The sequence below is a fragment of the Carcharhinus amblyrhynchos genome, chromosome 1, assembly GCF_965287045.1.
Source record: "Carcharhinus amblyrhynchos chromosome 1, sCarAmb.v2.hapA, whole genome shotgun sequence".
NCBI lineage: Eukaryota > Metazoa > Chordata > Chondrichthyes > Carcharhiniformes > Carcharhinidae > Carcharhinus > Carcharhinus amblyrhynchos.
In genome coordinates, this window is record NC_137324.1 from 99,667,637 (window position 1) to 99,691,921 (window position 24,285).

A 24,285-nucleotide genomic window follows, 5' to 3' on the forward strand; every position below is an offset into this window, starting at 1 on the left:
TTCACACTCTGTGTTTACCCATTCCCTTATGAGCAATTTGTGCCTTGTGTCTTGCACATAAATAAACCCAAGGTATTGGCAGAAGTGCAAAGAAGGTTCATCAGGATGTTGCCTGGTCTCGAGGGTGTTGACTATGAGGAGAGGCTGAATAAACTAGGATTGTTTTCACTGGAAAAATGGAGGTTAAGGGGACCTGATAGAGTTTGACAAAATTATAAGAGGCATAGACAGGATGGATAGTCAGAGGCTTTTTAGTGTCAATTACAAGGGGACACAGGTTCAAGGTGAGAGGGGAAAGTTTAAGGGAGATGTGTGGGGGAAGTTTTTTTATGCAAAGAGTGTTGGGTGTCTGGAACACACTGCCAGAGAAGGTGGTGAAAGCGGGCATACTAGCAACCTTTAAGAGAAATCTGGATGGGTGCATGAATAGGGAGGGAACAGAGGGATATGGATCGAGTAAGGGCAGAAGGTTTTTCTTTAGTTTAGTTAGGGCATCATGATCGGCAAGGGCTTGGAGGGCTGAAGGGCCTGCTCCTGTGCTGTACTTCTCTTTGTTCTTTCTCCTTTGTTCTTTGTAATGTGAAGTTACAACAAAATGTTGATGGATGGAATTTTCCTGACCTGCCCACCACTGGAATCGTAACAGGCAGGGCAGAAAATTCAGCAGACCGTGTAAAGATTCATTGGGCAGGAATTTCTGTTTTTGGTGTGTGTGCAGCCTGAAAATCCTGCCCAGTATGTCTGAATTTCAGACCAGAAGAAAGTGAGCAACAAACTCCAATTTGTCTCACAATATAAGATATGAAGGTTGAGTATTAAACTTGTGACAGATCAGATATATTGGAAACAGATGAGATTTGAGTAATGCAAGTCCCTTTTAGCTATGAAATAAGTCTCTTATTCAATGGTTTACCATCAATCATTCTAGCTACGCTGAAAAATCTGTATGTTTTTTGGGCAAGGTTGAAAGTAAATACAAATCTGGTATGTTATTACTGCATATTCCAGCATTTTGTTTTCTGAATTATTGCGAGAAAAGACAAGCAAGGACCATTAGTGGGCTGGATGGATTTTTTACCAGCATGGCAAAATGACTAGTTCACTCTCTCAAAACCACAATTTAAAATAAAAGATTAGTGAGTGCTCACTCAAAATGACAGTGATAATTGAGATGAAATACACCAGGGAATAAAGAAAAGTATGACTTTGTAATTGAGGGGCCAGTAATTGGGTACTGGTTGTAAGTTGGCATAAAAGAATACAACTTCTTGTGCTGCAGTGGAACTGCATAGAAAACAGGGGCTGGAATTTAATACTGAGTGCTGGCTGAGGTGAGAAATCGAATATGTACATCCCCAACTGCACGGTCAAGATTTCTCTTCAGATTCTTTGGCATTCTGCACAGAAAATCTGGAAATGTGGTTTTGGTGTCCAGGTCATGGTGGGGGATGGAATATCCCACCCCTAGCACCCTCACCCTCCCCCCACCCAATCCTGTCCACTCACAGATATGGGAGAATGGCCTCCTACAAGCACTCATACCTCACACCCACGCCCCAACCACCCTCCATTAATCCATGGGTATGGAGAATGGTTTCAGGGTCTTGTGAGATTTTTCACCACCGTTTTTGGCATTAGCAAGTGCTGGCAGAAAATTCCAGCTATCAAAGATAGGAGACAGTTTAGGTTTGGCCCATTAACGCTTATCCTTGTTACAATGGAGGATAAGCCTTATTATGGCTTATCTTCCATCACAATGCCAGTCTCCTGCTCTTTCTCCCCATACTCTCCCTATCCTTAATGCACATAGGGTCTAGGAATCTATTTGTTTCTTAAGAGCATTGTGACTTGACCTCCACAACCTTCTATGGTAGAGAATTCTACAGGTCATGACCCTCTGACTGAAGAAATGCCTCCTTATCTCAGTTCTAAATGGCCTACTCTATATCCTGAGAATGTGACTCCTTGTTACAGACACCCCAGCCAAACAAATATCATCCCTATATCCAGACTGTCCAGCCCTGTCAGATTTTAATGTATTTTATATGAGATCTCTCTCAATGTTTTAAACTCCAATGAATACAGGCTTTGTCATCCTAATCTCTCCTCTAATGACAATCCTGCCATTCCCAGAATCACTCTGGTGAATTTTCGCTGCTGCTGCACTTCCTCTGTGGCAAGTATAACTTTTCTTAGGTAAGGTGACCAAAACTGCACGCAAGACTCTAGGTGTGGTGTCACCAAGTACCTGCACAGCTGCAGTAAGACATTCTTGCTCCTGTACTCACATCTCCTTGCAATGAAGGCCAATGTACCATTTGTTTTCCTAACTGCTAGCTGCACCTGCATGTTTGCTTTCAATAACTGGTATACTGGGATACCTTGGTGCCTCTGTATGTCAACATTTCCCAATCTATCACCATTGTAGTAATACTCTGCAATTCTGTATTTCCTACCGAAGTGGATAACTTCACACTTGCTTACGTTATACTGTATCTGCCATGTATTTTCCCACTCTCTAAATTGCCTTGGAGCCTCTTTACTTTCTCCTCACCACTCTCCAGTTCCATCTAGTTTTGTGTCATCAGCAAACTTGAAAATATTATGTTTGATTTCCTCATCCAAATCATTGATGTGCATTGCTAATAGCTGGGGCCCAAGGACTGAACCTTGTCACTGCCTGCTACTCCATCTTTATTGTATGTTAATCAATTCTCAGTCCACTATTCATGGCATTTGACAGCATTACTAATGAGCTATCCTGCAGTAACCGTCTGTCCCCAGTCCTCCAACTCACCTGTCCAATGGCTGCACTAGGGCAGCTAAAGGTGGTAGCAAAGTGACCAGCTTCACTAAATCCCTTCAGTTAATCAAGTTATCCATTCATCACAGTCATAATGCTATTGTCTGCAAGCCCCTTCGAGCTATAATCTTCTAAATCTTAGTTCAAGCCCAAGTGTGGTCAGGATTCTATTCTCACTATAGAATCGAGAAATAACAAATACTCAACCTAACCATTTGGCAACAAAAGGTCATTTGTGGTTCAATTCAAAATATTTTCATTAATTCCATGATTCTTTATGCATTCTCCAGTCAGTTATTTATAGATTTGATCCTTTACGCGACACTTAACAATTTGCACAGTGGGTTATTGAAGGCAGTAATGTCGCCCATTATACATTTCTTTAGAATTCTCTGAAACAATGGTGTGTCCACCAAGATACAAGAATAGTAACGTGGAGAAAATGATTTTGCTTTGTATTTTAATTAAAATAATTCTGGGAGTGGTGCGGGGCTTCACTCAGTACTTAGTGTCCCTCCTTGGCAGCTCTTGAGAAGGTGAGTGTGAGGGCATGGTTAGGGTGTTAAGGCACTGAGTTCTTCATTTTAATCCAACAATCATGGAGGAATATATCTGGGTCAGGATGGTATGTGATTTTACGGGGGCTTTGGAGGTGAAGGTGTTCCCATGTCTATATCAAGTCCTCACTGTTCAGCTGAAACATAGCTAGTTGCTAAAATGGAATTTTTATTTGCATAGCACCTTTCATATCTTGTTGAAGATCCCACAGTGCTTCCCAGCAAGTGAATTACTTTCTGAAATCTTGTTGTTATTGTGATGTAGGCAAAATTGCAGTCCATTTGCGCACAGATTCTACAAACAGCAGTGAGATAAATGACCAATTAAACTCTGAGTAATGAGGATAAATGTTGTCCACGATAAATTCACTGGTGCATCCAGATTGACCATTTTCCCAGTGTGACTTTTTCATTCCATTTCTCCATTTAGGCAGATTAAACAGCCCATGGAGAAGCAGAAAAATCTGACTTGCTGAGGATTTTGAGAAGGTTTTAAAAAAAATCTTTAGCATTAGAGGTCACACATAATTAAGGGATAAGCCATTCAGGACTGAGATGACGAAGAGCTTCTCCAGTCAGAGAGTTGTGATCTCGTGGAATTCTCTACCACAGAAAGCTGTTGGGGCCAGCTCGTTAGAGATGTTCAAGAGGGAGCTGGATGTGACCCTTGAGGCTAAAAGGATCGGGGGATGGAGAGAAAGTGGGAATGGGATACTGAAAGCCTTGATCATACTGAATGTTGGTCGGGCTTGAAGGGCCAAATGGCCTACTCCTGCACCTTGTTTCTATGTTTCTATTCAGAAATGTGAGGTTGTTGCAAATAAAAGTATACCAACAATAATGAAGAAATAATTGTCTTTTAACACACCATGCTTCTGATGAAGGGAATGGTTCCAGATTGAATAGTCACTTTTTAAATTTACTTTCAGAATGTGGATGATGATGGTAAAACTATATCCGTTGACCATTGGCAGAAGTATCATGAACTAGAGGACATCAATTTAAAGTGATTGGCTAAAGAATGATTGGCAACATGAGGAAAAACTTTCTTACAAATGAGTGGTTGGGATCTGGAATACACTGTATAAGGCAGATATAATCAGTGCTTTCAAAAGAGAACTGGAAAAGCACCTGAGGAGAATATTTATAGAGGTACAGGGAAAGTGTAGGGTAATGTGACAACCTTCTTGCATGGACCAAATGACCTCCTCCTGTGCTGTCACCATTCCATGACTCTCTGATTCTTCTAGCTTCTGTGAATGATTTTATGAACGCATGTTTAGATTTCTCACAGTCGTTTTGCATTGGTACCATCCTACCTGAGCCGAGATTCAAATGTTGAAAGGAAATTTAGAGATATAAAGGAGAATGTCAGTTCATTTAGATGCAATTTAAAAATTGGGTAGGAAAGTATACTCAATGGTAAGGAAACTTGCCCAATTTTAAGAATTGAAAATGGGGTCTATTCATTACTGTTGTGTGAACTGGAAAATTGCCAAGCAATCATTTTCCATGATTCTTTTCTGTGCACTATCCCTGAGTGATTCATTATTCCCATACAGAAGCACAAACATCTGCAACACTGAGGTTTTAAGAAAAGCTCTCAAGAGTCAAAAATGAGAGTGCTTCAAATTAAGGTGTACCAATAATAATGAAGAGATAATTGTCTTTTAACACATTATGCTTTTGATAAAGTTCCAGACTTATCGTTTCAGCAGTTACTTTTTAATTTGATCTCAGGATTTGTGTGGAGATGCTAAAGCGACACTTAATGCCCACCTCCAGTTGCAATGGGGAGATAATGGTGGGTCTATGAAGTTTGCTGCCATTGTGGTGATGGTATTCCACAATGATATTAGAGTGGAAATTCCAGAATAATGCGGTAATGATAATTACAGAACACAGCATATGGTCAATTCAGAATGGTTCATGCCTTGATGGAGATTGGAGGTGATGGTGATCTCACATAATTGTTACTCTAGAACTTCTCCGAGGTAGAGATTTCAGGGAGGGGGGAGTTGATCAGGCAAAGTGCTCTGTTCAGAAAGTTACCCATAATACATTTGGAACTGATTAGCTCAGTAGCTAGATTACTAGTGCATAGATTGAGAATAATACCAACTGTGTGGGTTTGATTCATGTTCTTGCTGAGATAGATTTGGCACCCAACTCCTTGCTCTGCCCCAGAAAGTGAAAGGCAATGGCAAACTAGCACTAACAACAATTATCAAGAAAATAACTCAAAATAAAGCATCAGCAGACAATAAACTGCCTTTGGATAGAGCACACATAAATTAATAAATTATAAATACAAATAAAATTTGCTAGTACAGAACTTGAGTATTGCTGAAAAAAGCCAATTTGTTGAAACTTTTTGGCTTGTACTCATCAGGGAAATCACAATATCAGTTGATATTCTTGTGATTGCCTTGAGGAGTGCAAGACAAAAAGCTTTGACAAAATGTCTTTTTCCAGCAATACTCAAATGATCAATAATCCATATATATTGATTTAGTGTAACTCAACACAAAACATATTTTGTAGCAAAGGTGATCCTGGCCATTTTAAAAGTGCAATCCTTCTATCAAATAACAATTGTTCTTTAATTTTCACTTCCAGACAGTGTTGAAGATGAATTGGAAATGGCTACCGTCTGCCATCGCCCCGAGGGGCTGGAGCAGCTTGAGGCGCAAACTAAATTCACAAAGAAAGAGCTTCAAATCCTTTATAGGGGTTTTAAAAATGTAAGTACATAAAATAAATGGAATTTAGATTTTAGAATAATATTTAAATTTGCTGAAGGTTTTTCGATTGTATGGGTTTGAATTTTGAATGACATGTCTACAAGTGAGGCGTTGACAGTGCGAAAGGAGAGAGAACAGGAAAGAAAAGTGAGCAAAAAGTTGAGTTGATTTTCAGGTATGCGGACACAGGTTTTGCTGCTCATTAAGGAAAATTAGGTTCAGCAATTGCATTAAAATGGGTGAGCTGAACGTTTCGAGTTAAGTTGGTTTAATGTGTGTGTGTGTGGCCGCCACTAATTTTGTTTGTGTGAGCTGTACGGAAAAGGTTCCTCACCCCTGTCCGACAGTCCTGTCTTCCTATGATTGGGCATAGTTTTGATAATCTTGTGGGTTAAAAAGCTTGCTATAATTCTCAACTGGGTTAATGCATGATCTTTTTGAATTGATTCAGAAAAATCCAACCTTAACCCAGTTTAAATTTGAAGATGCCACTGCCTTTAACTTCAATGGTTATACAAGCGTGCACACCTGGTCAATGCGGCAGGCATTTCTTTTCATTCCTTCCTGCATGTAAGCGTTTGACTTAGGCAGTTAGTGCCATGTAGAGGCTACAAACATTCTTAATCTGATAATTAACTTCAACTCCTTACCCCTTTCTCTGAACTAAGACTGGGGTTTACTGATCAAAATATTGGATATTCTAATTAATGCTCCCAAATTTGAAGTGACCTTTCTTTATGATGAACAGAATTGAGAACAAATGATGCCCCTTGAATGTTAATATGAATTAAACATTTTAATTTTTAGAAGATTATTTCTCTTTTGCACAATTTAAATCTTGGATTTGGTTCCATTCTCAAAATTCTGATTTTTCAAAAGTCAACTTAAACACAACTATCAAATTTCTATGAACTGTTATCCTTCGCATGGCTACATACCAGCAAACCTAAAAAAAGTAACAAAAATTTATCACTCTAAAAATTCTCCTGAATATGGAGCTTATGACAAATAAGGAAAAGGAGTAATTCTAGAAAATCTATGTGGGTATGGTGAACATTGTTGGATGGATGTCTGTGTTGGAGCTGTACTGGAGCAGCTTGGCTATGGGAGCAGCAAGTTCTGGAACACAAGTCTTCAGTACTATTGCCAGAATATTGCCACGACCCATAGCCTTTGCAACTTTTGACCATTTCTTGATATAAGAACATAAGAACATAAGAAATAGGAGCAGAAGTAGGCCATCTGGCCCTTCGAGCCTGCCCCGCCATTCAATAAGATCATGGCTGATCTGTCGTGGCTCAGTTCCACTTTCCCGCCCTCTCCCCATAACCCTTAATCCCTTCTCTTATCAAAAACCCATCAACCCGCTTCTTAAAAATATTTAGCGAGGCAGCCTCCACCACTTCAACGGGCAGAGAATTCCAGAGATTCACCACCCTTTGAGTGAAGAAGTTCCTCCTCAACTCCGTTCTGAACCGCCCCCCCTTTATCTTGAGGCTGTGCCCCCTAGTCCTACTGTCTTTTTTGAGCGGGAAGAGTCTTTCCACCTCTATCCTATCCATCCCATTCATCATCTTATACGTCTCAATGAGATCTCCCCTCATTCTTCTAAACTCTAACGAGTACAAGCCTAGTTTATTCAGCCTCTCCTCATAGCTCAACCCCCTCAACTCCGGTATCAGCCTAGTAAACCTCCTCTGCACTCCCTCCAAGGCCAAAATATCCTTGCGCAGGTGCGGCGCCCAAAACTGCACACAGTACTCCAGCTGCGGCCTCACCAATGCCCTATACAGCTGCAGCAAGACCTCCCTACTTTTATATTCAATCCCCCTCGCTATGAAGGCCAGCATCCCATTCGCCTTCCTGACCACCTGCTGCACCTGCAGGCTGGGTTTTTGCGACTCATGCACAAGGACCCCAAGGTCCCTCTGCACCGTCGCCTGCTGCAGTTTTTCGCCACGTAAGTAATAGTCCTTCCTACCATTCTTCCTACCAAAGTGGACCACCTCACACTTGCCAACATTAAATTCCATTTGCCATTTCCTGGCCCATTCGCCCAGCCTATCTAGATCCTTCTGCAGACTCTCCACACCCTCCGCACAATTTGCCTTTCCCCCAATCTTGGTGTCATCAGCAAATTTCGACACCCTACACTCGGTTCCCTCCTCCAGATCATCTATATAAATGGTAAATAGCTGAGGCCCCAGCACCGACCCCTGGGGCACCCCACTATCACGTGGAATGAATCAAATTAGCTGGAGACAGACATCTGTGATGCTGGGAAGCTCTGGAAGAGACCGAGATGTATCATCTGCTTGGCAGTTCTGGCTAAAGATTGTTCCAAGTACGTCAGCTTTAACTTTTGCACTGATGGGCTGGTCTCCTCCATCATAGAAAATGAGGATATTCATGGAGCCTACTCCTCCAGCGAGTTGTTTAATTGTCCATCACCATTCATGGCTGGTTGTGGCAAGACTGCAGACCTTAGATCTGATCCATTGGTTGTGAGATCGCTTAGCTCTGTCTATTATTTGCTGCCTATGATGTTTGGCATGCATGTATGTAATCCTGTGTTGTGCTTCACTAGCTTGCTGTCTCATTTTTGAGTATACCTGGCATTGCTCCTGGCATGTCCTCCTGCACTTTTCATTTAACCATGGTTGATTTTCTGGGTTGGTGGTAATGGTAGAATGGGGCATATGCGGGGTCATGAAGTTGCAGATTATGGTTGTGTACAATTCTGCTGCTGCTGAGGGCCCACAGTGCCTAATAGATGCCCAGTTTTGAGTTGCTAGATCTGTTCGATATTTACTCCATTTAACATAGCGGTAGTGCCACACAACTTGATGGAGGTATCCACAATCTGAAGATGGAACGTTGTCTCCAGAAGGACTGTGTGATAATTACTGCTACTGGTACTGTCACAGACAGATGCATCTGCAGCAGGCAGGCTGGTGAGGATGAGGTCAAGTATACCTTTGCTTGTTGTTGGTTTCCTCGTCACTGGCCACAATCCAGTCTAGCAGACATGTCCTTTAAGAAACGATGTGGAGACGCCGGTGTTGGACAGGGATAAGCACAAAGTCCAACAGGTTTATTTGGTAGCACAAATCACTCGCTTTTGGAGCGCTGCCCCTTCATCAGGTGAGTGGGAGTTCTGTTCACAAATAGGGCACATAAAGACACAAATTCAGTTTACAAAATACTGGTTGGAATGTGAGTTTTTACAGGTAATCAAGTCTTAAAGGTATAGACAATGTGAGTGGAGAGAGGGTTAAGCACCGGTTAAAGAGATGTGTATTGTCTCCAGCCAGGACAGTTAGTGAGATTTTGCAAGCACAGGCAAGTCATGGGGGTTACAGATCCCGGTTGAGGCCGTCCTCATGTATGTGGAACTTGGCTATCAGTCTCTGCTCAGTGAATCTGTGTTGTCATGTATCGTGATGGCTGCCTTGGAGAATGCTTACCCATAGATCAGAGGCCAAATGCCCGTGACTGCTAAGTGTTCCCCAAACAGGAAGAGAACACTCCTTCCTGGAGATTGTTGAGCGGTATTCGTTCATCCACTGTCGTAGCATCTGCAAGGTCTCCCCAATGTACCATGCCTCGGGACATCCTTTCCTGCAGCATATTAGGTAGACAATGTTGGCTGAATTGTAAGTGTATGTACCATGTACCTGGTGGATGGTGTTCTCATGTGAGATGATGGCATCCGTGTCGATCCAGCACGTCATTGACATGGATGCCATCATCTCACATAAGAACACCATCCACCGGGTACACAGTACATGCACTTGTAACTTGCTAACGTTGTCTACGTAATACACTGCAGGAAAGGATGTCCCAAGGCATGGTACACTGGGGAGATCATGCAGACGCTACGACAATGGATGAACGAACACCGCTCGACAATCATCAGGCAGGACTGTTCTCATCCTGTTGGGGAACACTTAAACGATCATGGGCATTTGCCCTCTGATCTTCGGGAAAGCATTCTCCAAGACGGCTTTCACAACACATGACAATGCTGAGTTTGTGAGCAGAGATTGATAGCCAAGTTCCACACACGAGGATGGCCTCAACCAGGATCTTGGGTTCATGTCGCACTATCTTTAACCCTCACGACTTGTCTGGGCTTGCTAAATCTCAGTAACTGTCCTGGCTGGGGACAAAACACATCTCTTTAACTTGTGCTTAACCCTCTTTCCACACATATTGTCTGTATCTTTAAGACTTGATTACCTGTAAAGACTCACATATTGTCTGTATCTTTAAGACTTGATTACCTGTAAAGACACACATTCCAACCATTATTTTGTAAATTGAGTTTGTGTCTTTATATGCCCTGTTTGTGAACGGAACTCCCACTCACCTGATGAAGGGTCAGTGCTCCGAAAGCTTGTGGCTTGTGCTACCAAATAAACCTGTTGGACTTTAATATGATGTTGTGAGACTTCTTATTTTAAGAAACAGCCAGCTTGGTTTATGTTTTACTACCAAGCCACTCTTGGTGGTGGACATTGAAGTCCCCCAACCAGAATACATTCTGCATCTTCAGTGCTTCTTCCAAGTAATGTTCAACATGGAGGAGTACTGATTCATCAGTCACTGGGGGGGAATGCTATGTGGAATCAGCAGAAGTTTTCCTTTGACTTGGTGCCAGGAGATTTCATGGAATCCAGAGTCGATGTTGAGGGCTCCCAGGGCAACTCCCTCCTGACTGTATACCACTGTGCCACCACCACCTCTGTTGGGTCTGTCCTTCCGGTGATAGTGAACATACGTAGGAATGGTGACGGTGGTGTCTGAGGTATGAATTAATGATTATGAATATGTCACGCTGTTGCTTGACTAGTCTGTAAGACAACTCTCCCAATTATGGTATAAACCCTCAAATGTTAGTAAGGAGGACTTTGCAGGGTCGACGTGGTTGGGTTTGCCGCTGTCACTTCTGGTGCCTAGATCAATGTCAGATGATCCATCTGGTTTAATTCCTTTTTGTTCCATATGTAGTGCTTGAATGCAACTGTGTATCTTGCTAGGCCATTTCAAAAGGAATTTAAAAGTTAATTACATTGCTGTGGGTCTGGAATCGCATGTAGGCTAGCCAGGTAGGCCAGACCATGTAAGACCGGTAGATGCCTTTCAACAATGGTTTCATGGTCGTCATCATTTGATTCCAGACTTTTATTGAATTCCACCACCCCCCTAACCTCACACACACAAATCTCTAATCTTTGGGATATTAGCGACCCCCTCCTCTGCCAGGAGGCAATGCTAGGGCGCTGCCCTGCCATATCTCTAATCTTGGGCGCTGTGTGGTTATCACTTCTGGCCTCTGTTTAGTGATTCCAGCCAGCATTACATCACGTTGGTGGGTGGGAAGAAACAACATTCCTGGAAGATACGGCGTTCAGCCAGTTACATTTAAATTAATGGATATCACCAGTCAGTTGGGCAGGTGGGGCGGGGGGTGCCGGAGTTTCTAGCCAGAATAGGATTTGCGCCTGTGTCAAACGGGGCCAGAAATTCGCCACCATAATTATCAAATTTTGTTCCTGATCCTGGCTCTAAATTTGCTTCCATGGGGCTGAAAGGATTTTACCGAAGAAGGGGAAAAGACAATTGGGTTAAGAAAGAGAGAGCAAAAGAGACTGAAAGGTAAAGTAAGAGAAGACTTTAAAGCTTGATATTTTTCATTCTTGAACAACAATTAATGACACATTTTAAATTGCTTGCATTCTGGATCAGAAAGATAGATTGGTATTGCATTAGCCATTATCAGCATTTAAGCAGTACTTATGCTTTTCCCAGTGTGGATTTGTGTGATGAGTTTAATGGACAATTAATGTGCAACTCCAGTAAATTTCTAAAAATACAGGGAGGCTAAGGTCAAACGGCCATTTATTTGAAGCAAATGTTGGAGTGCTGAAAATTGGTCCACGTGATCTAAAAATTCACAGCAGGCCTGTTTCTCTTAACCCCTTGAAACTGTTGAATGTTTTGTGCCTTAACTCATTAACATGTTATTATTCCAAAGGATTACAACCCATTTACTTTTTATTTTTAGGTAGCCTCAGGTGTTTAAATGAGTCACTATAATCAAAACTACGGAGTTCAACCGAAGGGCTAACTATTAGCTTTGTCTTTCTTCTCTCAAATGTCAGTCAACTTTCTGTGCAATTCAGGCACTTTTTGATTTAAAACTTCAAAATACAAAGCTGGAAAAGCTGTTTGGTGATACTAAGGGAAGAACATGTGTAAAGGTTGTCTGTAACTTTAATATAGTAAATGCAATAATTGGCATCCACCTAGTTAGCTGACAAACAATGAGTTTATTTACAGAGTGCTGCAAGCAATGTGTTTATTTTCAGCTCGAGGCTCAATCTGGCTGCAACAGTGGCACAGTGGTTAACACTGCTGCCTCACTGCTGCCTCACAGATTCCATTCCTGGCTGGGTTCCCTGTGCCTGCGTGAGTTTCCTCCGGGTGCTCCAGTTTCCTTCCACAGTCCAAAGATAAGGACATAAGAAGTAGGAGCAGGAGTAGGCCATCTAGCCCTTCGAGCCTGCCCCGCCATTCAATAAGATCATGGCTGATCTGAAATGGCTCAGTTCCACTTTCCCGCTTTCTCCCCATAACCCTTAAACCCCTTGCCTACCAAAAACCTATCTACCCGCGTCTTAAATACATTTAGCGAGGTAGCCTCAACCACTTCAACAGGCAGAGAATTCCAGAGATTCACCACCCTTTGAGTGAAGAAGTTCCTCCTCAACTCTGTTCTAAACTGCTCCCCCCTTATCTTGAGGCTGTGCCCTCTAGTCCTGCTGTCCTTTCTGAGCGGGAAGAACCTCACCATCTCCACCTCTACCCTATCCATCCCTTTCATCATCTTATACGTCTCAATGAGATCTCCCCTCATCCTTCTAAACTTTAACGAGTACAAGCCCAGTCTATTCAGCCTCTCCTTATAGCTCAACCCCCTCAACTCTGGTATCAGCCTAGTGAACCTCCTCTGCACTCCCTCCAAGGCCAAAATATCCTTGCGCAGGCGCGGCGACCAAAACTGAACACAGTACTCCAGCTGCGGCCTCACCAGTGCCCTGTACAGTTGCAGCCAGACCTCCCTACTTTTATATTCAATCCCCCTCGCTATGAAGGCCAGCATCCCATTTGCCTTCCTGACCACCTGCTGCACCTGTAGGCTGGGTTTTTGCGACTCATGCACAAGGACCCCCAGGTCCCTCTGCACTGTAGCATGCTGCAGCTTTTCGCCCTGTAAGTAGTAGTCCTTCCTACCATTATTCCTACCAAAGTGGATAACCTCACACTTGCCAACATTGTATTCCATCTGCCAGGTCCTCGCCCACTCGCTCAGCCTATCTAGATCCCTCTGCAGACTCTCCACACCCTCCACACAATTTGCCATTCCACCAATCTTGGTGTCATCAGCAAATTTCAACACCTTACACTCGGTTCCCTCCTCCAGATCATCTATATAAGTGGTAAATAGCTGAGGCCCCAGCACCGACTCCTGGGGCACTCCACTAGTCATCAACTGCCAATCCGAATAGCACCCATTGACACCCACTCTCTGCCTCCTATTTGACAGCCAATCCCCTATCCACGCTAACACCCTACCCCCAACTCCATGCCCCCTGACCTTCTGTAACAACCTTTTGTGCGGCACCTTATCAAACGCCTTCTGAAAATTGAGAAACACCACATCCACCGGTTCCCCTCTATCCACTGCACTAGACACATCCTCATAGAATTCCAATAAATTCATCAGACACGACTTCCCCTTAACGAAACCGTGCTGCATCTGCTCTACCAAACAATTCTTCTCAAGATGCCTTGCTATTTTCTCCTTGATTACGGATTCAAGCATTTTTCCTACAACAGACGTTAAACTAACCGGCCTATAATCCCCTGCCTTTTGCCTGCTACCCTTTTTAAACAGCGGCATAACATTAACCGTTTTCCAATCTTCCGGCACTTCCCCGGAATCCAGCGAGGTTTGGAAAATAATCACTAAGGCATCCACTATCACCTCCGCCATTTCCTTCAGAACCCTTGGATGCATTCCATCCGGTCCTGGGGACTTGTCCACCATCAGTCCCTCTCGTCTGTTGAGCACTGCCTCTCTAGTAACAATGATCTCATTCAGGCCCTCCACTCCTACCATCTTTCCATCGTTAACACCCGGCAAACTATTCGCGTCCTCCTCCGTGAAGACCGAAGCAAAAAAGTTATTCAAGACCTCAGCCATATCCCCATCCCCCACCACTAAATCCCCCCTCTCATCCTCTAAGGGTCCAACATTCACCCTAGCCAGCCTTCTTTTTATATATTTATAAAAACTCTTACTATCCTTTTTTATATTTAGCGCTAGCCTAGCTTCATAGTTTATCCTTCTTTTCTTTATCAACTTCTTCGTCATTCTTTGTTGACATTTAAACCTCTCCCAATCCTCTTCTCGCCCACTACTCTTAGCCACTCTAAACGCATCAGCTTTTAATTTAATACTCTCCTTTACCTCCTTCGTTATGCATGGCTGATTATCTCTCCTCCTACAATCCTTTTTTACCATCGGAATAAATTTCTGCTGAGCACCAAGAAAGATCTCCTTAAAGATCCTCCACTGTTCCTCAGCAGACCTATTTCCCAATCTGCTCCCCCAATCAGCATTCGCCAATTCCTCTCTCATCTTATCGTACTCCCCTCTGTTCAAACAAAGGACATAGGTCTGGGATCCTACTTTCTCCTCCTCCATCTGCATCAGAAACTCCACCATACAATGATCACCCTTCCCAAGAGGATCCTTCACCACAAGGTCCCTAATTCTACCTCCCGCATTACATAACACCAGATCTAAGATAGCTCACTCCCTCGTCGGCTCCAGCACACACTGTTCAAGGAAACTATCCCGGCATCATTCCAAGAACTCTTCCTCAAGCCCACCGTGTCCAACATGGGTCGACCAATCAGTATGTAGATTGAAATCCCCCATAATTATCGCCGTTCCATTCCTGCACACTGCATTTAGGTGCAGGTTAGGTGAATTGGCCATGCCAAATTGCCCTTTAGAGTTGGGGGCACTCACTAGGGTAAATGCATGGGGGTTGTAGGGATAGGGCCTGGGTGAGATTGTGGTCTGTGCTGATGCAATGGACTGAATGGCCTCCATCTGCACTGTAGGATTCTATGAAAAGCGCGTGCTGTACCCAGAGATCCCCATGCTCGTTCCCATTAGGCAATTGAGTCACATGGCCCTTCCAATGCAAAATGGCTGGATACTACAAATCTGTATAAAATAAACTAGTTCATGTCTCCATTAAAAAACAGACTTGGCAATGTTATACAATCAGATTGTGCATTTATGCACTACTATTGCCAACAGTAAGTTCTAATTTGTATTGTTCCTTCACACTCCCATCTAAAACAAAGTTTACTTTCCTACATAACTAACATATACAAATCATGATATGATTTACAGGAATGGGCTGAATTCTCTGCTCTGGGGTAAGCCTTGCTACCTCTAGTATGGGCTCTTTATTATACTGATGGAGACTATTAAAATCACATCTCATATTTAACCCTGGATGAGGGGTTTTGGTAAGGAGAAACTGTTTCCGGGGGGAACGAGGTCAGAGAATTTCACCCCTCACATCGTATGATTGAACAATCAGTGACCAGGGGTTGTAAATTTAAAGGAATTGGCTGAAGAACCACAGGTGAGACGAAGAGAAATCTTTTAATACAGGTAGTTGCTTTGACCTGGAATGTATTACCTGAGAAGGGAGTGTAACATAATCCAACAATAACTTTCAAAAGGAAATTGGATAAATACTTGAAAGGACAAAGATGCAGGCTCATGGAGAAAGGGCCTTTCATCAAGGATACAATAAACAAAATGGCTTCTTCAATGCTGTATGATTGTATGTTGACCTCTATAATATGGATGATATAGGTTCACCTCCCTGATAATCCATTGGTGTCTCCACCTCAAGGACATAAACCAATCGGGAATATGTTTCCAATGTCTGAACTTAACTGGGTGCTGTGCATTCAAGCCAACTGTCTAATAATCTGTGTCACACATCAGGGCAGTACTGCTTCCTGTTCTAATCACCACACTTTAGGAAGGTTATGGAGATCCTTGAGAGGGTGCAGAGGAAATTTACCAGAATGGTGCCAGGGATGAAGAAGTTTAGCTACAAGGTTAGTTGGAGAAGCTTGGAGCAGAAGGGATTGAAGTGAGATGTGATAGATGTGAGTAGGATTATGACAGATTTAGATAAGGTTGGCAAAGAAAAACTGTCCCTATTAGACGTCACTGTCCCCCTAATCCACCCCCCCACCACCCACACATATCACTGTTCCCTTATCCACCCCCCCACTACCCAGACCGATCACCACTCCTGCCCCCCTGCCCCCCACCAATCACCTGCAGAGTGGCAGCAGACCCCCCTGCCCCTCCACACTCCCACCAGAGGTCCGTCTGCCCCCCAACTAAAGATCCATCTGCCCCTGCCACCCCCCCGCCCCTGTGCCCGCCCCCACCCCCGCGCCCACGCCTGAGATATATCTTACCTGTCTCTCTACTGCACCACCCCCCTAACAATGGTCTGGCCTCACTCATCCCCCACTCCAGAGAATAGTCTGGCCTCACTCACCCATCCCCCCCCCCATCCCCCCCATCCCCCCATCCCATCCCATCCCCCCATCCCATCCCATCCCCCCCATCCCCTCCCCCCCCATCCCCTCCCCCCCCATCCCCTCCCCCCCCATCCCATCCCATCCCCCCCCCCATCCCATCCCATCCCCCCCCCCATCCCATCCCATCCCATCCCCTCCCCCCCATCCCATCCCATCCCCCCCCATCCCATCCCATCCCATCCCCTCCACCCCCATCCCATCCCATCCCCTCCCCTCCACCCCCCATCCCATCCCCTCCCCTTCACCCCCCATCCCATCCCATCCCCTCCCATCCCCTCCCCTCCACCCCCCATCCCCTCCCCTCCACCCCCCATCCCCTCCCCTCCACCCCCCATCCCCTCCCCTCCACCCCCCATCCCCTCCCCTCCACCCCCCATCCCCTCCCCTCCACCCCCCATCCCCTCCCCTCCACCCCCCATCCCCTCCCCTCCACCCCCATCCCCTCCCCTCCACCCCCCATCCCCTCTCCCTCCACCCCCCATCCCCTCCCCTCCACCCCCCATCCCCTCCCCTCCACCCCCCATCCCCTCCCCTCCACCCCCCATCCCATCCCATCCCCTCCACCCCCCATCCCATCCCATCCCCTCCACCCCCCATCCCATCCCATCCCATCCCCCCCATCCCATCCCATCCCCCCCCATCCCATCCCATCCCCCCCCATCCCATCCCATCCCCCCCCATCCCCCCCCATCCCATCCCATCCCCCCCCATCCCCCCCCATCCCATCCCATCCCCCCCCCCATCCCATCCCATCCCCCCCCCCATCCCATCCCATCCCCCCCCCCCCATCCCATCCCATCCCCCCCCCCATCCCATCCCATCCCCCCCCCCATCCCATCCCATCCCCCCCCCCCATCCCATCCCATCCCCCCCCCCATCCCATCCCATCCCCCCCCCCCCATCCCATCCCATCCCCCCCCATCCCATCCCATCCCCCCCCCCCCCATCCCATCCCATCCCCCCCCCCCCCATCCCATCCCATCCCATCCCCCCCCCCATCCCATCCCATCCCCCCCCCCCATCCCATCCCATCCCATCCCATCCCATCCCATCCCATCCCCCCCCCATCCCATCCCATCCCCCCCCCATCCCATCCCATCCCCCCCCCATCCCATCCCATCCCCGCCCCCCCCATGCCCCCCCCCCATGCCCCCCCCCCATGCCCCCCCCCCATGCCCCCCCCCCATGCCCCCCCCCATGAGAAACACCTGACCTGCCTCCTCCTCCTCCCCACCAGACAGTGATCAGCCCTCCCCTCCCCCCAACCAGACATACATCTGCCCTGCCTTCTTCTCCCTCCACCAGACAATGATCTGGCCTCACGCCCCTCCCCCACCAACCAGAGAATGATCAGGCCCGCCTCCCTCCTCCACGCCCCCATCACTGATCTGAGTCAGAGAGCAGTTGGAAGCTCTGAATGTGCTCTTCAGCTGGAGTGCCTGATTCAGATTTTTATTTCGCAGGTCCATTACGGTGCAGTTCCGGATCGGCAAATGTGATGGTAAAAGGGGAAATGCTGATAAAGTTGGGCGGGCAGTTCATTAATTCAATTTAAATGCATGCAAATACATTTAAATCACTGTTGCGCCCGTTTTGAGCGTGAATCGGATTGCTGCCATTCCTGGGTTTCGGTAAAGTGGCAATCTGCGCGGATGTGGGTACGGATCGCGTTAATGGCCTCTCAACCGACTTCACCACGTTTTCACACCAGTCGGGCCCTTTGTGTCCAGTAGGTCCAAAGGATTTTGAGGAACATATTGGACTCAAATCATTAGCCTTGTTTCACTTCCCATAGATGCTGCCAGACTGGCTGTGATTTTGTTTATTGTATTTTTGATGAAAGACCCTTTCCCGCTGCCCTTTTTTCTTTCAAGTGTTTATCCAATTTCCTTTTGAAAGTCATTGTTGGTTTAGCTTTCACCCCTTTCTCAGGCAAAGCATTCCAGATCATAGCAACTGCCTGTATAAAAAGATTTCTCCTCATCTCACCTGAGGTTCTTTAGTCAATTTGCTGTTTTTATTTCAAAAGAAATTGGATAGGTACTTGAGGGAAATAAACTTGCGGAGTTACAAGGGTGGGAATGGGGCTATGGGACTGACTGGATTGTCCTACAAAGAGCCAGCTTGCACTCAGTTGGATGGACTTCTTCTGTGCCATGCCTGTAACTGGGATTCTCTGAAAGCAATAACTCATCTTAAAATCTTCCTGGCATCACCAACTTCACATGTAACTTCACAGTAACAATGGACAAATAGGTTGGAGAAGGGTGGAGCAATGATCAATGCCTGATTGAGTAAATTCAATTGGCTCCAGCCCTCAATCTGATTGATTTAATTTGCTAATACAGAACACTGCCACTCCCACAGTAAAAAAATTGCTTTTCCTTGTAAAATACAAACAAACTGACCACCAAATTCAAACACTAGCTATCAAATTAGGAGTGTGTTTTATGTGGCTGTGACAATTTGTATTTAATATGAGCTGTTCACTTTTGATTTGCTATTTAGCAGACCAAAACAGGTAGAAGTGCAATGCTGCAAGTTTTTGGTTTGTCAGTAATGTAGTCCCCTGAAGTCATCCATGGAAGAGCTCAATCTCTTTGTTAAGCTCAAGATTGAAAAAAAAGTAATCCTTAGAGAATCCAAAAGAAGTGAAATTAAATGATCAATGATATAGATTTTCTTATTGATTATTCCTGCCTCATATTAGTTTAAAATCAATTACATTTAGTAAACATACCTCAATAATAATTCCTAACAGACATCTCCGCCAATTGCATTTTACCATCTAGCATTATGATACTTCATTTGTCCATTTAATCTGGACACTAACTTCCATCTTGGCTGAACTTACTTCCCTGTGGTATGTAACACTAGACGCTTATCATAGAAATCAAAGTGAATATTTCCACTTGCTCATTGTCAATCTGGATAGACACGCAATCCTGTGTCCAGGTACATATCTATTCTATGTCCAGACAATGAATATCCCTACTCATAAAGCTGCAAGAAACTCTGAGATTCTGCTAATTACTGGGGTTCTCAGGTCTTTGGCTCTGAACTCTTCACCTTAACCATCTTACCTTGCAGTAACTTGCTTTTGGCTGAAATGAACAGTGATTCATTCAGTATTTAAATACATTTAAAATATCAGCATATATGTTTTAAAATCATAATTATTTATTTAATTCTCTTTTGCATCCACATGTGTAAACTATTTGTTTCATTAGCTTATTAAGTTTGTTTCAAGAATCATTTAACTGTTTGCTGGTAGTGCTGTCAGTGCCTTATGTATTCTGTCTAAAACCTTATTAGCTACTAAATAATTTCCCTCTTCAATGCATCATAAGATTTGACCTTTATGATTCACCTCTAAGAACTTTAATTGTATTCACATGTCATCATTTTTTTTCGTTCAGCCTTGTCTGTTTGGTTTCTGTTTAGAAATGCATAGTGTTACAGATCACATTTTTGAAGATTAATTTTCCTAAACTATTTATCACATTATCTCATTAGCAGAGATGTTTTCTGGAGCATTTCATGTCAAACGTTGTTGACAATCTTTGCCACATCCATGCACAAAGCCTCATATTTCTTCCAACTCCCTGATTTCACTGGGTTGAAATCTCCTGACAATCATAAGAACATAAGCATTAAAAGCATGAGAAATAGAAGCATGAATATGCCATTGGGATGCTCTGCCATCCAATATGGTCACGGCTGATCTATCTCAACTTCACCTTCCTGTACTAGACCCAAATTCCTTTATTTCCAAATCTACCTGGAATATGCTCAACAACAGAGCACCTATTAATCTCATGGGTGGGAAAATTCCAAGGATTCACAACGCTTTGAGTGAAGAAACTTCGCTTCATCTCAATCCTAAATGGCCAACCCTTATGGGCCAGATTTTCCCATCCCAATGTTGTTCCATAGTGCATGAGGTGGTCTTTAAAAATGGTGGGTGAGACCCAGATTTGGGATTCCTGCCCCCCATTTCCAGTGCTAGCAGTACTCATTAATATGAGAAAGGGGGCAAATCGCAAGCGTGCATGCTGCTGACCAGACATTGCTGCGACCATTGCAGAAATTCCACAATTTTGATGGAGGCAGGGGAGTTTTAGTAGGCAATGTAAATTGCTCCATCAGAAAGGTTTGTGAATTATGGATGATTCACGTAGTAGAGGCGAGAATCTGTATGAAAGGTTAACATAAAAGATGTTGCCTACTTCATATGTCAGCATGCAATGTTGGAGGCTAAGCTATATCTGTTTTTTAATGAAATGAATGATGTCAGTGCTTTTATTTGAAAATGCAAGTGACTATTAAGTGATATGGTTCCCAGGTTGTTATTTCTGACAATTCACAAGCTGTCAAGGGAAAGAACAGCATTGTAAAAGTGCACAAGTCTCAAGGTATATTCAGTGGTTTATCTACTGAATAAAGTTTTATTCTGCATTGTATAATATGGAAAAGCCAGCCATGTTTGAAATCCAGAGCTGAATGTGTGAAATGACCCATTGCTTTCATTCTTCCCTTGAGGATCAATTTCACCATCTGTCTGTTTCAAGATTTTGACAAATGTTTGAGATTTTGCTTGTCTTTAAAAGCACTAATGGATTCTGCTCTGCAGGAGATGTTTGCATTGTTGTTCAGCAGAATGTCAATTTGAATGCTTGGTCTCCTTCCAAATCGTCAATACATTCTGCTCAGCAGGGTTAATTTACACAAATGGGCTGGAATATAAAAGTAAGGAGGTCTTGTTACAGCTGCACAGGGTAATGGTAAGACCGTACCAACATTACTGAGGATAATTGTGATCTCAATGGAGGGAAAGACGGGAGATGACAATAAGTGTTGGGGAGGGGTGGGGGCAGTAGTTGCTGTAGATAGGAAAGTGGCGTTAAGGCCACAATCAGGTCAATCATGATCTTGTTGAATGGTGGAGCAGGCTTGAACATTCAAGTGACCTACACCTGCTCCTATTTCATGTGTTTGTATAAAGACTTGTGTACCATTTGGCTTCCTTACTGCATGCTGTACCTACATGTTAACTTTCATATACAACAACACTCTGCTTCCTCTGAGTACCAATAATTTGCAGTCTCTAACATTCAAAAAAAAAATTTTGCTTTTCTGATTTTAAATGGCTAATTTCACATTTTCCAAATTTTTGTCCACTCTTTTAACCCGCCAGAAGTATTTTTCAGGCTCTTTGCATCATTCTCCCATCTGGTTCTATATCATCAGTGAACTTAAACATTTTACACTTGGTTCCATCTTCTAAGTAATTGATATGGACTGTAAATAACTGAGGCCCAATGAATGGTCCTTGTAATACCCGACTGGTTGTAACCTACTCTCTGTTTATTCCTACTCTTTTCTGACCTCTAATCAATCCTCCATCCATGTTGTGCATTCCCCATCAGCCTTAATTTTACATTCTAACCTCCTGTGAGGTACCTTTTCAAATGCTTTACAAAGACCCAACCTCAAGAAATTCTAATAGCTCTGTCGAATGCAGTCTTCCTTACTGAAAGCCATGTTGACTCTGCCTAATCATATATTTTGGTTATAAGTACCATATCCCTAATAGTAGATTCAAGCATTTTCCAAATGACTGATATCAGATTTACTGGCCTATAGTTTCCTGCTTTCTCTCTCCCTCCTTTCTTGAATAGTAGAATTCTGTTTACTAGCTTTTTTACCATTTATATAGATGATCTGGAGGAGGGAACCAAGTGTAGGGTGTTGAAATTTGCTGATGACACCAAGATTGGGGGAACGGCAAATTGTGCGGAGGGTGTGGAGAGTCTGCAGAAGGATCTAGATAGGCTGGGCGAATGGGCCAGAAAATGGCAAATGGAATTTAATGTTGGCAAGTGTGAGGTGGTCCACTTTGGTAGGAAGAATGGTAGGAAGGACTATTACTTACGTGGCGAAAAACTGCAGCAGGCGATGGTGCAGAGGGACCTCGGGGTCCTTGTGCATGAATCGCAAAAACCCAGCTTGCAGGTGCAGCAGGTGGTCAGGAAGGCGAATGGGATGCTGGCCTTCATAGCGAGGGGGATTGAATATAAAAGTAGGGAGGTCTTGCTGCAGCTGTATAGGGCATTGGTGAGGCCGCAGCTGGAGTACTGTGTGCAGTTTTGGGCGCCGCACCTGCGCAAAGATATTTTGGCCTTGGAGGGATTGCAGAGGAGGTTTACTAGGCTGATACCGGAGTTGAGGGGGTTGAGCTATGAGGAGAGGCTGAATAAATTGGGCTTGTACTCGTTAGAGTTTAGAAGAATGAGGGGAGATCTCATTGAGACGTATAAGATGATGAATGGGATGGATAGGATAGAGGTGGAGAGCCTCTTCCCGCTCAAAAAAGACAGTAGGACTAGGGGGCACAGCCTCAAGATAAAAGGGGGGCAGTTTAGAACGGAGTTGAGGAGGAACTTCTTCACTCAAAGGGTGGTGAATCTCTGGAATTCTCTGCCCGTTGAAGTGGTGGAGGCTGCCTCGCTAAATATTTTTAAGACGTGGGTTGATGGGTTTTTGATAGGAGAGGGGATTAAGGGTTATGGGGAGAGGGCGGGAAAGTGGAACTGAGCAGCGACAGATCAGCCATGATCTTATTGAATGGCGGGGCAGGCTCGAAGGGCTAGATGGCCTACTCCTGCTCCTATTTCTTATGTTCTTATCTTCCAATCCATGGGGAATGTACTAGAATCTCAGGAATTCTGGAAGATCAAAACCAATGCATCCATGAACTCTGTAACTGTTTCTTTTCTAAACCGTTGGAGGCTTGGCAGGATGTTGAGGTGATTGTCTACATCAATCCCATTAATTTGTCGGGTGCTATTCCTTTATTAATACTAATTTTTTCCAATTCCTCATTCTGACTTGATCTTTGATCAATGTTCCTTCTAAGTTGTGCAGCCACACAACAGGTTGAAGTTCTCCCAGAGGCCATGTACAAGTTTATTTATAGAGGATCCTGAGGAAGCTCATGCAGACTCTGCACAGACAGTGGTTCAGGCCAGGAATTGAACCTGGATTCCTGGCGCTGTGAGGCAGCAGTGTTAACCACTGTACTACTGTGCCGCCCTCCAAGTTGGCCACTTTAATTACCATGCTTACACTGTTGTGCAAAAGAAATTTATATTGACTGTGTTTAAGTAAATCAGTGTATTACAAAAAATGAGGGTACGTTGTTTTTGATTCCCCATTATTTCTGGAAAGCTTTTAGCCTTTTAACCATGAAAACAAATGCAAGTTATTTGTTTAATGTCTCTGCCATTTCTTTATTCCCCCATTATCATGTCTCCTACCATTTCATCATAAGCATTGTTCATCTACTGTCATATCTTGTAATGGAGTGTCCCAATCTACCTGAGCAAAATTACCCTCATACAGTTTGCTTTGTTTGGGTTTATGATCTAAGCCTGTGAGTTAATCATTCTCAAACTCA

The 24,285-nt window shown here is 44.3% G+C and overlaps 1 protein-coding gene across 2 annotated transcripts in view; it reads left to right on the forward strand.

Moving 5' to 3' along the window:
- Window positions 1–24,285, forward strand: part of kcnip4a (potassium voltage-gated channel interacting protein 4a) — an 806,015-nt gene that overhangs the window by 745,601 nt on the left and 36,129 nt on the right. For both annotated transcript variants that reach the window (XM_080198570.1, XM_080198562.1), the window contains exon 2: window positions 5,980–6,104. In XM_080198570.1, the coding sequence (XP_080054696.1) occupies window positions 5,980–6,104 (125 nt within the window). The remainder of the gene's footprint in view (window positions 1–5,979; window positions 6,105–24,285) is intronic.